Below are 16569 nucleotides of genomic sequence, written 5' to 3'. Positions count from 1 at the left end.
CACAGGGCTCTAAAGAAAAGGAAAAAAAAAACCCACCCACAAAACAAAAAAGCTTGTCGCTACATTATCTGTTCCCAACACAGCCTGGCAGCCCCAAACAGAAATGGCAGGGTTGGTACCCTCCTTGTCAACCTGGGGCCTATTTGCAGCACAACTGATGAGTCACTCTGCTAATTACCAAGAGGCTCAGCAGGTGATGCTTGCCTGCTCCTATGAGCCATGGGGCACCAGGGAGAAGGTGGAGGGGAGAATTGAGAACAAAAATCCATGAATTAGGTTGTGCTACTTCAAGGGCTGCCTCGCCGGGCGCCCACGCCTTGGCAGGGCTGTTTCAGCTGCCCCGCGCCTGGCAGCGAGGTTTGCTGCAAGGCTGAGGAAAGTGGCAGCAAAACCTGGCAAACTCTTGGACTGCAGTGACCTTAAGTCACCAATTAATAGGGAACCGTACCTCAGCAGAAGGTGAGGCAGCAAGCACGTTGGACTGAAGGTGCTTTATGGGAAAAAAACCCCACACTTTCCTGGGGTGGGGGTGCGGGGGGGGGAGGAAAAAAAAAAAAAGCATCTCCTGAGGGTGGGAGATGCTCTGGCAACAGCCAGCCAGTGGCTGCAGTGTGAGCCTGAGGAGTTAGAGCTGTGTCACCAGTGGCTGAAGGGTGAACTTTAGCCTGAACTTCAGCCCTGCTGAAGGACAAAAAAGCAACCCCATGGCTGCTTTTCTTCTGAGGGGGGATCATCTTGAATGAGATACCACTCCCTCTCCTGCTGCAGGGCTGAAAGGAGGTGTGTGGAGCGTACAAGGTGGGGCGGGAACCAAAAGCTGAAGGCACATAATTCTAGTCTCCTGGGATAATCAGGACATGGAGCATCTGTGAGGCCAGTCCTGTGATCACGGAGTCGCTCTGCACCCCTGCTTACTCCTGCCAGGAGCTGCTTAGAAGGAGACAGCATTACAAGCAGATTCTTCCTCTCCCCACTCAAACCACAGCAACCCACCCACAACCCCAGGCGGATAACCAGTGCCTGCAGAACTCCGCCCCGAGCAGCATGCGGGATGCCAACCAGCCAGGTTTCAGGCTATGCCGCTTCACCCCTTTACTGATGGGATCATTTCTGTCCCTTTGTTGGTGCTGGGTCACACCCACCCATCTGCCACCCACCAGGTCAACCACATCCCACCTCCCCAAACCAGAAAATCTCCCCCGAGCAGCACCTACCCCACACTGCCGGCACTTTCTGCCCCAACCACCCTGCCAGCCCTCCAGTGCTGCAGGAGTCGAGGACAGCTGCCGTTCAGGGGCTGGGATTGATTTTCAGCTGAAACCCACCAAGTTGAGCGTTTATGCACCCCCCAGTCTGCAGGGCATTTGACAGACAGCTCACGACCAGCGCTTGGCGGTGCCTGTACCTACCCCCTGCTGCCAAGGGTTCTGTGGCTGCAGCCCGTGGTAGGGTGGTTGATACCCGTGATGGAGGCAAGGGGAGGCAGGTGGTGCCTGCCCGCCCTCCTCACCCTCAGCTTGCCCCCTAAACTAAGATTTAAGAAGGTCTGTTCCGCCAAAGAGGCGCATTTCTAGGGTGTGGAGGAATCTGGGTATGTCTGTCCCAAGCATTCACCCTTAGCACTCATCAGGCAGCCAATCTATTTAACATAATGCAAAACAAATCTCAAGGTGTTCTGGTATCTGAAGCCAGACTGGTCCAAGTCATGACCTAAAAAACTTGTGAGAAATAAACTATTCCCTCCACCTGGAGAGCAGAGTCTACACCCTGCACCGCCCTGGCCTGGGAACACACGGTGGGATGGAGGTAGGGCAGCGCTAGCTGAGGAGTTCCTCAGGAGCCAGGGTGGATGCTGTGTTGGTCACACATGGCTACCTGGAGGTGAGAACCCCCTGCCAGCTGAAAGGAAGGGAAGCAAGTGGGCCTCTTCAGTCTCACCAGTGATTCTGCAAGAACTAGCAGCTGGAACATGCTCAGAAACTCAGGGTCTGTGGCCCTGAAAACACCAGAGGTTGGGAAGGTTTGTTGCGTGAGGAGATGGCCGACTCCCCACTGAGAGCTACAGAGTCTCAGCAACACCACCTTTAATAGCCCTTCAGAGACAAATTTGATGACAGCGTACCTGGAGGCACAAGCTGCACACGAGGATCACAGTCTATAAAGACCTCTGCTCGTTCCCTCCCAGCATGATCCCCGAGGAGGAAAGAGAGCACAACCAGTCATCTATAACCTTTGCTCTTCTTCACTGAGGTGAGACTGACAGCAAAACCTCTGGCTGAAACCCAACTGCCTAGCCACAGAAAGGGCAGGTTCCCCGCCCCATCCCGCAGCGCAGCCTGGGCTTGTTGCACAGGTCTTGGCCGTACAAAGGACTGGTCACACCAGAGCTACGGGCAAGGGGTACCAAGAGTCCCTGGTAGTGCCTCTTCTCTCTAAGAGGCATAGTGGGAGATTTCACTGGGGCAGAAGAAGGGGACTGACCCCCTTCTCATGCCCATTTCTGCCAGGGTCACAGCAGCAGAGACCTCAAAGATTTCCTTGTCCACCTAGGCATGTTCTTCCTGACCACTGCTTCCTCACAGGTGCATCAGAAATGTTTCGAGGACACACAACTGAATAGAGAACCCTCAAAGGGTATCATTCATGTTCCTGGCTCCCCGCCCTGGGCTCAGTGGCTCGACTTAAGCATCTCCATTCTGCCCAAGCCCTGTTCAAGTCATTAAACCCCCTCTGCAAGAACCAGGAGACCGATCCTCACAACACATTAAATCAACTTCCTGATGCAGATGGTGAGATCTCAAAGGCAGGTGGAGAGTCAGCCCCGTCCCCTGGTCTGGTGCCCCCAGGAAGGGGCAGGGCAGTGCCCCACACATCCCCAGGATGCCCAGCCACCAGCACCAACCTTATTTTACAGTCAAAACAGCACCCTGCCTCGTCAGCATCTCTCAGTGGCATTAGCCCTGCCTTTTCTCCTCTGCACACAAGAGGTCACACTCTTAACTCGGTAATACAAAGAACTTTAAACATACAGCTCACGAAAGAGCAATGAAGAGAGCTAGAGGTACAGCAACATCCAATCTTACTTTAATAAAATGTAGTTCAAAACAAAGCCTGCACAAGTTTTATGAGCAATGGAAGCCCCCGAGACTGTCGAAAGACCTAATTCTTCTCCATCCCTCCTCCAACCCATGAACCCAACCTTGCCAAGCACGCAATGTACACTCCTGATCAACTTCATATTGTTGATACCACTCTACTGAGGGTTACAGGGTTTCTCCCTTCTTTCTCCCCACATCTTTTTTTTAAACTAAGAGGGGAAAAAAGGGAAAAAAAATGAAAGAAAACCTAAAAAACTTCCGAAAGCGAGGCAATGAGAGGAAATGCACGTAAACAGTTTGCAAGTAATTCGTACGGATGCCCACACAGGTGCTGTTTTCAAGAGACGACCAAACAAGTTTGCTAGCAGAGGAGTGCATGTGTTGTAAGAGGTAGCGTCATCCGTCAACACTAGCAAATAAACCAGCCAGAGTTCAGGAAAACTTCACCAGAAGTTCAGTTTCAATGTACAGAGTGAGAATTCACTATAAAAGGCTTCTATTCAATGTGTCCAGGAAAATGCCAGCTGTCACAGATACATTTTGCAATAGAAAAGGACTTAACATCCACCTACTAACATGAGGTCTGTTGTCATTTCTATTGACAGAAAAACAAAGGTTGAATTCGCTTTTAAAAAATTGTGTCGTGTATACACAACCATATACAGTGACATACGCAGCTTTACACTTCACGTGCACACTAATTTAGAAAATATATACACTTGTGGTGTGCAGATGGACCTAGTAATCATATATAAAATGTACTTTTTTGTTACCTTAAGTGTCCGCCAAGTCTATGCTGCACACACCAAAGCACTTTTCTTTGTTGCTTATTGTGGCACACAGCAAAAGAAAGCCTTAATTACAATTTCACCCAAATCTGGTCTGGAGGAATGAGCACCTCAGCAGCTAGCTCTGCTCCAGGTGACTACTAACTCCACCAGCGGCTCTTAGAAACAGTGACCCTTAGTGGTTTTTCTGTTAGAGACTCACGTTCATAATAAAAGGGGTGCTCTTTTCATAGAATCACAGAATCATTCAGGTTGGAAAAGACCCTTGGGATTATCGAGTCCAACCATCAGCCCTACTCTACAAAGTTCTCCCCTACACCATATCCCCCAACATCTCATCCAAACGACCCTTAAACACATCCAGGGATGGTGACTCCACCACCTCCCTGGGCAGCCTGTTTGACCACTCTTTCTGCCATTTCTGCAAATCCAGCTTGCCACCTAGGAACAAGTTCTCACAAGCCACTGGCATGCATTAACAGCACAATAAAGCTTCAGCTCTCTGGGCAACCCAGGTCTTCAGATGACTCCAAACCCCCTCGGTGACCTCTGTGCCCTGGCTGGAGTGACACAGGAGCAGTTGGTGTATTGGCAGTGAGTAAGCATTCACCCAGCATCCAAAGGACCACAGGGGACTCCTAACCCTCAGCTATGCTGTTTCTGCAGGTCTTACAGCAGTAGAAGGTGATGGCATCTTCTTTTTGTCACCCATTAGTGTCATGGCTCCGAACATGCACAAAGGGAGAAGGTCCCACTAGCATGTAGTCATGCCTCAGAGTAGCTGCACATTTTTGCTAGACACAGATGGGTGAGAGATGAGGCCCCTCACAGATAATGGGCTCTGTATTGATCTGAAGGTGTTGCCTTGGGGTCACTCGGAGTCAGCCACAAGCACCAGACGGTGAATTGGGAATCCTGGGGCAGCTCACAGCAAAACGCATGAGGAGTTAAGAGTCACTGAAAGCCAAACCATCTGCACATCAGGCCAAGGAAGAGCTCTTAAGCACCGCTCCCAAAAAGTTGTTTACTTGCCTGACCTGGAGAGGAGAGCAGTTTTACACATCTGTCACCTGGAGATGACAGCTCTACCTGGTACTCTTTGTGGCAGCAGTAAGACCATAATGAAACCTGCTATTTCTCAGGGACAAAACTCCCAACAATGTCAAAGGGAGCAAACCTGGAAGTTTTCCTTCTTACTGTAATTATTTTCCAGTTTAGGGAAGAAAACTCATGTATTTCAGTGTTCCTAACCGTTCTGTCGAGAGGCACAGGCACAAGTAGCTCTGAGGTTGTAACTCCTCCCTCTCACTACCAATATTTAGGCTGTTTCATACAATCTCACTGCTGCAAAGGGGAGCCAGGATGCCGATCACACAAGCAGAGTCCAGGTGCTGGCCAAGAAACATTCAAGTCCCAGTCCTTCACTTTTTAGAAGCATCATTTAAAGTAGTGACTCCCTCTTTTCTAGTGCACTTGGCAAAGTCCCTGCCATGACTCGGCCAACGCTGGTGCTCCAGTCACAGCGACTTCTATCACAGTGTCTTTCTGTTGTGCATCAGCACCAAATTGTACAAGAAAATTGTAAGTGAAAAAGATGGTGGTTACCATTTCTGGGAAAAGCATTGCCCTGCCTCTTCTACCCTCTTTCTCTGTCATTTCCCTTAGATGAGGGCGTTTCTGCTGTGGGGTCTCAGGGGAGTGCACATCACTCTGGGGTTGCATAAAGAACTGCTATCAGTAGCCTGCCACAACGCAATTAAACTCATGATTGAAATGAACAATAAATAAAGAGAAAGACATACAGGTTTTAAATATAGGTTTCCATTAAAAGCATTACAAAGACAACTTCTCTCATTTTGAAGACAAAGAAAAAATCCACTTCTACTAAAAAAAAAAAAAGAAAAAAATTTAAAAATTACCCCTTTGCAAGTAACTTTAATGAGGAAAGGTGCAGGGGAGGGAGGGAGAGAAGACTTGGAGAACTAGCAAGTGTTCAAAAGGGCAGATGCCCTCCATCTCGGTCATTTTGCGGTGGCACCTTCTTCTCACACAGTCAGGTCAGAGAGCCAGAGAGTCCTCACGTGGAGGATTTCACCACCTGCTCGTAAGGGGGAGGTGGTGTGTTGCAGTAGGAAGGTGGGGGTGGGTAAACCGGGTTTCCTTGTGGGGAGTTGGGCTGGACGTGGAAAGCCATAGCCATGGGATTCATCACAGGTCCACCTGGATCTGTGTAATACGGCACTCCAGGTTGTTGTGACCCTGAAAGAAAGAAAAGGAGAGAAAAGGTATCAACAACAGCAGCAGCATCAGGTTGTGCTCTTCCAGGGCCTCTGCTCTGCACACTTGGACAAGATTTCTCAAAGTGTTCATCAGAGCAAAGACAAGGAGTCGCCTTTCTCCCATTCCAGAGAAAACCCAGGCTTGCAGGACTATGTTCACTTCTTGAGATTTCGCCAAAAAGTTTCAATTTTGCATGGAATAGAAATCATTTAGTGAAACAAAGGGCACCACTGCCCCAAGCAACTACCAATTGAAAGGGAAAACAGCAAGCCCTGCTCAGTTCCCCGGACAGAAAAGCTGCAGTGCCTGTGGAGAGGAGAGGCATGGGATCCCAGATGGACTCAGGTGTCAAGTCTTATGAAAGGATTTCAGTGACTATTTTGTGGCATACTGGATCTGCCTGTAAACCAGAGTGTATCTCAAATAGATAATTTCCCTTCTAGGCGCAATGCAGGTAAGGAGTAAACATGTATGAAGCAAAAACCCAAGTTGAAGCCAATTACGGCTGGCTAGCACAATTGCTTTGCAGAGATTAAATTTAGGAAATTATGTTGGAGCCCACAGGGACAAGGAAAGGAAACATATGATCAAATGCAAAATTCCTTAGCTGTGACACACGAGGAGTAACAGAGACTGCTGCCATGAGGGAGAACCAAGGTGGCTGTAACCCTCCTCAGATATCACAGCGGGTGGTGGAAGACAATGCAATTCCAGTAATTAAAGTCACAGACTGTTTCTGTCTCAAGATGTAAATTAGTTTTCTTCTCTTTCTGTCTATTTAAATAAAGCTAGACTGAAAAATAAAAATCATGGCTGAGCCACAGGTTTTCTTCTTTTGGTGCTAGTCTGTTTTTCCTATGATGACAGCCTCACATGGATTTTCCCCTCAATCATTCCTTTCCATGACTTAGTGACACTAAGACTCAGTATTGCCACAGAAGGAATACAGGCTTCTTGAAGCTTTAAGCATCCTTTAGTACTTCAAGCATTCAGGAAGGAGCTACATACCCAACCCCAAAACGTGCCCTTTACAATATTACATCAGATGGGTCGAGCCGTAAGGCACAGAGATGCCAACTGTCCCAGAGCCTGGGTATCTGCTTAGGGAGCTTTGTTTGGACACTCAGGAGCAAAGAGGATGGAAAGCAGATCGGGAATGCAGCTATTTCCTTCTTAACACAATTAATTTTTAACACATCGCCACAATAATTTTTCCTTTTGCCTGTCTGCTCTGCAGCCTCTCTTCCTTCACCACAGTGACGAGAAGCCTTGTTCTGCTTCCGTGTACACCATCAGCACACGGCTGTGGGAGAGTCAGGCTGGGAACAGGAGCTGAGTCCTGCCTCCCCAAAGTCTGGGCTAATACCCTCTTCTGTAGCCTTTTCCTTAAACAATTTGTTTTAAAGTTAAATCCTGCCCAGCTCTGCATTTCTGCAGTTTCCATCCGCATGCGGGAACAGGAGAGGTTGCAGTGGCTCACTGCAGCTTGCTCTTCAGGAAAATAACTGCTTTCATTAAAACTTCCATGTATTATTACTGAATTGGGGAGGGGGGGCAAGCATGGATGCCAATCTTTTGAGTATTTTTTCAGTTCATTAAACCCAGCAGAAAACAACACCTGAATATTAACTTCCTCGTGGGATCAGCTCAGTAAGTATTTGTTAAGTGTCTACAAAGGGACGTAACCTTTCCTAGCACCTGAACTGCCAGTCTGGGGCTATGTAGGCCAGGGCTGAAGTGAAAGATACCACCAGGTCTGCGAACTGCTGCTTGTAGGTGAGGTGTTCAATCCATTTTCCCAGTCAGGCCCACAGAAAAAGCACTCCTGCTTCCAGGCTGCTGCTGGGATGGCAGAATATGCTGCCATTATCTCTGCAGGGAAGGAGGGAGATGGGCAAGGAGCCACGTTTCAGGGGCTCCACCTCAACAGTGAACTGGCTACTGCTACCAAATCTGGAAGAGGAGCTAGTGGAAAATGAGAACTTGGTTGACTACTAATTCCCATTGCTTCTGCTGTTGAATATTCCTAAAATAGTAGAAAAAGTAAAAAAAAAAAAAAATTTGGTGGGGTTAGCTCAAAGTCTAAAGCTTTTAAGTAACAGTAATAAGAGTCTGGAAGCAGGTGGCATAAGCAGGTCACCCAAGGGCTTGTGCTTATTTTATATTTACCCACAATTTGTGTTCCACGAAGTGTCATGAAAAAATAAAACTGCGCTCTAAAATTAAATCTGGTATTTGCCAATCCAGCCAAAGATGCTCCCTGTTCACATAATCTTGAGGTTATTTTTTAGGATTAAAAATATTAGTTTAGTTAGTTTGGCTCCCCCCCAACCCTCCACTGTTGAAAAATAAGCACTCTCTGTGGAAATGGCTGTTCAGTCAAGCAGAAAAACAGACGCAGAATGGAAGTCCTAAAAAATCCTCGTAGGATTTAAACCAAAAGAGGGTGAATAAAGTGTCAGTTTTGTCTGTAACATCCTTTCATCCATTTAGACCTGTGAGAGAGGGAGGGAAAAATGCATGTCTGTGCTTAAGGATGCAAGTAGGAGCATTTCCAAAGCCTACAAAAGGCACGTGGCTGTGCAATAGCTGACATGACGGCAGGGAGAGTCCAAATGCTGCATTCTCTGCACAACACTATCACAGCTAGCTAGAAGGGGTTTAGGACACTTTTCTAAGGAGGCTGTCTTGATGCAGCCACAATATTGCACAAAGATGTAATGTTCAGAAGATGATTTTTGATAGCGAGGCTTGAGGCACCAAATTTTCAGAGAGATCCTCCTTCTCATTACAAAATATGCAGTTGGATTTCCACTTCCAAGCCAGTATGAAATGAAAACAAATTGCCAATTCCAAAAGAAGTTGTCAGAAAAGATAATTATCTGCCGCCTTCAGCCCTCTCTAATATAACATGCAATAAAATGACAGTCCGGGAGGAAAAGTGTCAGTGTACCAAGCGTGCCTGCATATGTGCATGTGTACTTTTGCTGGCAAAAATTAGCACTGGCTTATGCAATCTGGAGAGTGGTTAAAAATGTCCCAGTTTGGCCTTGCTGAAGCAGGGAGAAAGCAAGCACCAGAGTGTGCACTCAGATAAAAATCTCAGCAAGAGTAGAAGGTCTTCCAACTAGAGACAGCTGGATTCAGAATGCTCCCGTAAGGCACAAACATCTTCTGCTTACAGGTGAGTCTTACTTTGCAGGATTCTCCAAACTGGGACTAACAGCCAGAGGGGAAGAAATAACAAACTTAGAAAGCAGTATTGCCAGAGGAGCCATCACTAGGTAGATCCTCCTGATGCTCACAGCTATTACTGACCAGAGAGACAGCAATCAGACTAACAAGGGGAGAAGGACCACACAGAAAAACTGTAGCACAGAGCATGGAAGGCAAATAAAAAAAGAGAAGATTTGCAAGATAGCCAGATCATGGAAGAAAAATGTTAGGCTTTCCTTCACCTCTGCCAGATGTTATGAACTGTATTTAAAACTCATGTCACTGTTTATTTTGCATACCTATCATTTTGTCTCTGCTGCAAAGTGAGAACTTGCTAGCCTCCCTCCATGCATGGACACACAGCTGTAAAGGTATTAGGAACCACAAGAGAAGGGAACGGAAAGTCCTGTCATCCTGGGTTTCAAAAGCACTTCTGTACACTGCAGCTGAATTATGCTGTTTGAAAGGCAGAAAACTTCACTCATCACAGGAGGTGGCTGCATGGTTTAGTGCAGTGCAATCCCTTGTCCAAATCCCCCCGTTTCCAAAAACCAAGCAAACAAAATCCCCAAACCCACTCTTTTAAAATGCCTTGGCAAATGGAAGAAATTAGTGAAACTTGTTTAATAAGCAGTCTCTGACCTGATGCAGTGTTGACTGGTTGTCTGGTGTAAGACACGTTAAAAGTAGGTTCTTCTACTAGTGGAGGAGGGTACATCCGCCTTCGGATAAAGAAACCAGCTCCGCAACAAAACAAAACTCCCATCATCAAAAGGAACCTAGGCAAAAAGAGAAGAGGGAAGTCAACACCCACCCACACTCAGGCAGCTCTCAAACCCGGACTGTTCATTGAGAGAAACAAGAGTATCATCCAGCAATCATCAGCCTACAGCTTTTATCAGGGATTCTTAAATAGGTTGTCTCTTGAGAGCAGGTCCATGTCATTTGTGATAGCACTCATGGGGCACTTATGGATATATTATGGACATCTTTAGCCATCAGTACTATTGCCTGATGTTTTCTGGCATGTAAAACACAAATCTGAAACTAAAACACCCTTGAACTTTTGGAAAGTTCATGTTCATACCTGACCTTTGCCACTGGGATGCTGAACTGAAATTCCAGGTCGGTACAGTTTCAAACTGCATATCTTGGACATAAGCCTCGCACTTACAGCAGCGAGGCTCCCCAGGAGGTTTGTGGGGGACAAAGAGGAACACTATTCTGCAGTTTCCCTTAAAAGAAGATTCTTAGATGTTCTTAAATTACTCAACACTCTAATTTTGTCTTCCATGGGAAATCTGGTAGCTGGCATTTAAACTCAAGCCAGAAGACCAAAGCATTCAGCACTGAAGATGACAAGCTTTGCTTTGTGCTTCCCAAACGGGATATACATTCTCAAGGAAAAGGACATAATTTTGCTTCAGTTCTTCTCTCAGCTCCTTTTCTGACCTGACTGAACTGTCCTCATCACTCCCTTGCCCTGGTGCTGTGGAAACAGGCACATGCAGGAAGGGCAAGTCAGAAGATTCTGTTCTTCAGACAGTGGCTTTCACTGTGTTTCCTTGATTAGGTATCAGACATGCTAATGACTGATGCAAGCTCACTTAAACCCAAATGGTTCTTCTGCCTGTAATTGCCACCTCATTTCAGGGCCCTTTACTGGAAGACAATGACAACTGTGCTCTTTTGGAAGAGAGGGAAGTTGGCCAGAGGCAAGCCTACACACCATGCTTATCTCCTCTGGGGCATTCCCAGGTGCCCAAGAGGAAGAGTGGGATGCTGCACAGCAACAAGAGGTATTTCATGCAAAGGGTCAAATTCTGTTCTTGTTTCTATGGTGGAAACGAGAGCAGGAGGAGGTCCTGTTTCCCCGAGTCAATATTAATACATTCCCTTTTGGCAGTGTTCCTGCAAAGGATTTGTTCTGAACAGAAAAGCAGAGATTTACGACGTCACTCCAGGGATTGAGATGCAGAGCTCTTCAGTTATATCAGTAAGGATTGTACACTGAAATCCCAGTCAGCTTCAGGAAATCTCTGTATTATAGCATATATCAGGCTTCTGGTTTTCAGTGTTTATTCATTTCAATTTTGAAGGCTTTTTTTTTTTTTTTTAAGCAGTCTTCAAATTCTACATAAAAACAGTGAAATCAGGTTTTCTAGGAGAGCTTTTGCTTTCTCTCTACTGTAATGAGAAGGTTTTATTCAGGTGCTTTCTTAAATTCCTCTCCAAAATGAATTTACCTTATTTTTTCATTATGCATATAACAGTGATTAGTTTAAGCTTTATCCAGATTACGGAGCTGCTGGTTTCACAAGCTCAAATCTTTCTGCCTTCTTTTCCCTTGCTGTCTTCTCCAGTGAAATCCTCATAGTCATAAATGTACTTCTCTTCCTTTTTAATTGAAGCCTCAATTCAGCTGGCAAGAATATCTTAAACCCTGACTAAATGCACCATCCTCCTTATACAATCCTCTTTTAAAACTGAGTGCCCAACAAAAACGGACAAATGCTGCTGCCTGGTAGTAGCTGAGACAGGCATAAGGAATTCAGCAATTTTGGATAAAAGTGGGACCACTGCCCGTACAGACCAGCAGGAGGCAGAAGCAGGAAAGGTGAACCTGACACGAGTAACCTCCTTTTTCAGTGTTTTCTCACTACATCAGGAGAGTTTTATAAGCAAAAAATCAAAGTCCTTGCATTTATATGTACACATATACATTACTGCATACTTGTACCTACTTTACTTTAAAATACTAGGGCTGGCAATACCCTGATTTAAGTCCTACAAACAAGACAAGAACATGACAAACAAAGAACTCCCAAATGCCCTGACCTACCAAAAATACCATAGTCGCTGGATAGAGAGAGCTCTTACACAGCATCTTGAACCACAGCAATCCTCATAGGAACGACATCTGCAGAGAAATAAAGAGAAAAAGGTGTTAGGGGAGTGGTTATCACTCAGATTAAAACAGCATCCCCAACTCTGACACTGTTCGCACCCCTGCCCAAGCCATGATTTACGAAGGCGCCATGAGGCAAAGCCTCCCAGAAGTGTTCAAGGTCAAGTTGAATAGGTCTTGGAGCATCCTGGTCTAGTGGAAGATGTCCCTGCCCATGGCAGGGGGGTTGGACAGGGTGATCTTTGAAGGACCTTCCCAACCCAGACCATTCTATAGGTCTGTGAATAAGAACAGACTACCCTTGGCCAGATAATGTTGTCAATCACATGTACACATCCGTGGCACAGCTCGATCACTATTCAGGAACTTTTTGCATGTTATTGAAACTACCTTCCTATATACTTCTTTTAAAGCCACCTCAAAAAGACTGAATGTAGTGTTTAATTTATAAAAAAGGACACATTATAAAGAAAAGACTATTACTGTGTTTTCTTTCACAGTAAATGAACACTGCAGACTTCAAACATGAGCCATTTGGGGTTTTATTCACTGCAACAGACAGTAATTGCAAGGTCAAAACTGCCAGATCACTCATTCTTTGCAAATCAGCAGCTTCCAAACAGAGAAACAACCGAGTGCAGAGAAAACTTGAAGCGTTCCGTTATTTACAAATTTAATGGCAGTTTTTGCTTCTCGGAAGTTGCATTGGACTGCAACTGCCAACAACTCCATTATTTAAGTAAGCTTTCCTCAAAAAAACCCCCACATTTCAAATTAATACTTCATATGGAATAGAAATGTATTATAGCACCAACCACTGTAAGCACTTCACTAAAAAGCCAGCACTTCACTAAAAGCCAGCACATACGTTAACAGAAACCTCTGAACAATTTCTATAGTAACTGCCATTTCCCACACAAATGAAACATATTTAGTAGGAAAAAGGACAAAGGTAACACAGAAACTATGGTATGTGACAGACTTGGATGAAAACATTCAGATTAGAATATCCGCATACCAAACGAAAAGAGGAGGTTAAAACTGGATTGATCTTTTTAAGGATGTTCGCATCTGTATGCTCAATGCACATATTTTAATTAAGCATCTGGTTTTGAAAAATTTACCCAACTGCATGACTGTGCTGCCATATTTGTATGCAAAGCTAAAAAAACCTCAATTGGATAATTGTACAGACAATTACACATTTACACACTCAGTTAACAAGCCTTCACTCACAAAATGCATCAAGTCACACAGGCTTCAGCCTCTAATCGGGGCCAGAGGAGGATGCTCAATGGATACACGATCAGTTTGTGTTGCAAGTGAGAACAGTTACACACTGTGTAACAAGACAAGGGCAGGATTTATTTAAGCAAGGCACAGGATCTGACATGATCAGCAAGGTCCGTTAACATACTCAGGCACCCCGTTTGAGACTCAAGGAGAGTAAACTGCTCATGCCAAAAGAGAAAACACCCACTTTGCCATCCCTGAAGCTGAAAGCGACCCACCTCAAACCTCTCTTCTTTAAAGCTTGCCAGGACCCTAACAACCACTCATACTCAATGCTATCACACCTCATAAAGCTACTAACAAGACTTAGAAAGTCAGCATTAACTTCAGTCCCACCGAGACCAAGAAATTAAGCATTCTTCCATGCTCCCCAAGTCAATCAACCCAACAGGAGCTTTCAAGACGTATGTTAAATGCATAGACAGGATGAGGCCCCTTACAAAATGGGGCAGCAGCACTGCCTTCTGCTAAATCAGTGGCCATGGTACCCCTTTTGCTCCTCAACACACTTTGGATTGGAGCACCTCATCTACGCTGATGGGCACTTGCCCCTTTTGCTGATGCTGCACAGCAAGGACTTTGTTGGGCCAGAAAAGCAGAGAGGAAACAGCCCATAAATCTAGAAGCCCTTCTTGAGGCAATTAAGGCCAAAAAAAGAAGGATTTTAGGGATGAGAGCAGTCTTTGTCTCTGCCTCCACACATTGGCTCTGTCAGCCCAGACACCTACACCTGACCACAAGCAGGATGGGGAGCGGATGCACCAGGCCGGCCTCTGGCCCCAAAGCCATTTCCCAGATCAAGCCCCAAGAGCTTAACTTGTATTAAAAGTCAAACTAAACCACAGGGCACAGGGAGGCTGCACATACGCCACCCCCATGCCCATCCTTACCTCGCTTATTTTGCATCTGTTTGCTCTAGAGCCAGAAGAGATGGGAAAAGGCTATTTTAAATTATATAATTATGGTCATTCAAACCACCAAAATTAAAACAGCATCTGTACAAGCAGCATAGTACCTGAATTCACTTTTTATTTTTAATCTCTAAATTGTCTAGGCTACAAGTCAGCACCATTTTTAAAGTCTCAGTGGCTTAGCTCTTCTTTCTGCAAAAAAGGGCTGAACTACCAGCTGGAGGACAGAAAGGCTCAACTGCTGAACGTTTATGAAGCTCCTGAGACCACTGAATGCCAAACAAACAGGCCATCAAAGAGAAGTTTCATGTCCTACACAGATGACTGCACTTTCAAATGGCTGAAAATGATGATGCAAAGGATGGAGGAGTCTCTCATTATGGCTGTGTTTAGAGAAGCTCTGTTTTCTAATAGCCAGTAAGCTTTCTGAGGCAACTCATCCAAGGCTAAGCACTGCATTCGCTGGGTGGATCTCTGAAGCTAAACCAGTATCACAACTTGGAGAAAAGTACCCTTTGAGATCCAACTCTAGTACCCCTTTCACTTTTTACCCATGAAAACAAAGGGGCACTTTATTTTGCATGCCTGTGAGTTTGGACACATGTACCCATATGTAGGAGCCTGGAATCAAGGATAATGCCATTATAATAACCTGCTGTTTGTGTTCCCCACCACTTCACAGCAGTTCCAAAAAAGACTGAAAGAACAAACGGCTCATTTGCTGATACTGCCGTCAGGGTACTACAGAAGCTCTGCTCATCTCTTGTGCTTGATTCAATGCGCTATGAAAAAACAACACAACTTCTGAAAACATGGATCCCAATTACAAGAAAATTAACTTACTTACAAAAGCCATATTTATCAGCAGACAAAAGATGACAATAAAATTAACGTATTAATGTAACATACAAGCTTAAGTATAATCAGTCTTTGACGTACTAACTCTTACTGCCTGAGAGCAAATCCCAGTAGAATTAAGACCCTGGTTCATAAAAAAACCCAATTAAGCACACATACATATATTTACTGAATTGGTATGCATGTTCTTTAGATTACACTGGTGCTTTGGCTCTGCTTTGTGGAGAAGGACCAGTTGTGCCCAATGCCAGTTGAAGGAGAATGAGCCTTACTATTGATCTGAACTGGACCGAGCCCATCTCCTACAGAAGACTTTTCTAAAGCCGATTTCCCTCTTTCACACATCAAGGATCACCTCTAGAACTGCATTTCTCTAAGGCAATGCTTGTTTCATTGATCAAAATTTAACCCGTTACTTAGGATAAGACATGATCCATTAGTTGCTTTGATAATCTGCAACTTGGCCAAGCATACGGTCTCTCTTTCGAAAACTGTCTGTAATACGATTTATGATTTAGAAAGTGCATCTTTTCATTCATAATTCAGTAGAGTGAAATGAATGCATCTGCGTGTCCAATGACCTGTAGTGCTAGCACCCCAAGGAACTGCTGTGTCAGAGATCAAAGTTACGCTGCGCGTCAGATCACAGTGATAAGCTTTTTGTACGGGTTTGCACTTAAATCATGAGGCTGAACTTCTTTCCTTAATGGACAAGCAAAGCATAAAGTTTCACATAAGGGTATATGGTATGACCCAAACCCCACAAACAAACCCTGTACTTGTCTGTGTTCTGCAGACAGTAACTGCTCAATGAAATGGTCCAGAAGCTCTTCTCCATTTATACCTGCATCTACACAGCTGAACGAGTCCCTTCTTAGCAGAGCTACCACAGCAAAGAACTGCATCTAAAAATAATTCCCTGATTGGCACTTGCTAAGAAGTGGAGAAATTAAAGAGGTAAAGCAAGGATTACAGCCTTCAGCAGACTGTATGGCCACAGTAGTCTGACAACGCTCCCTGTCCTCACTCAACATGGGTATTCCCCATCAACACCATCCCTCTGAAATGCAGGCTGCAGTGTTCTTAGGTTTCCTCTCTAGACTGTTTGAATCATATGTGCCAAAACCCGATTTAACATTTAAGATGTTTGATTAGCAATGTCTTTTGGAAGAGTAAAACAAAACATAAATTGTTAATCCACATGTAGTGGCAGAAAC

At 45.2% G+C, this 16569-nt stretch overlaps 1 protein-coding gene across 1 annotated transcript in view; it reads right to left on the bottom strand.

Annotated features, from left to right (window-relative positions):
* Nucleotides 1–3062: 3062 nt before the first annotated feature.
* VOPP1 (VOPP1 WW domain binding protein) overlaps nt 3063–16569 on the bottom strand; it is a 69699-nt gene continuing 56192 nt past the window's right edge. The window contains exons 3-5 of the mRNA XM_074891541.1: nt 12225–12302; nt 10025–10161; nt 3063–6145 (exon numbers count right to left, since the gene is read on the bottom strand). Coding sequence (XP_074747642.1) covers nt 5964–6145; nt 10025–10161; nt 12225–12302 — 397 coding nt within the window. The 3' untranslated portion in view covers nt 3063–5963. The remainder of the gene's footprint in view (nt 6146–10024; nt 10162–12224; nt 12303–16569) is intronic.

This window comes from Strix uralensis, chromosome 1 (assembly GCF_047716275.1).
Source record: "Strix uralensis isolate ZFMK-TIS-50842 chromosome 1, bStrUra1, whole genome shotgun sequence".
Lineage (NCBI taxonomy): Eukaryota > Metazoa > Chordata > Aves > Strigiformes > Strigidae > Strix > Strix uralensis.
Note: the sequence above shows the minus strand (reverse complement) of the source record. Positions and strands in the feature narration are given on the sequence as shown.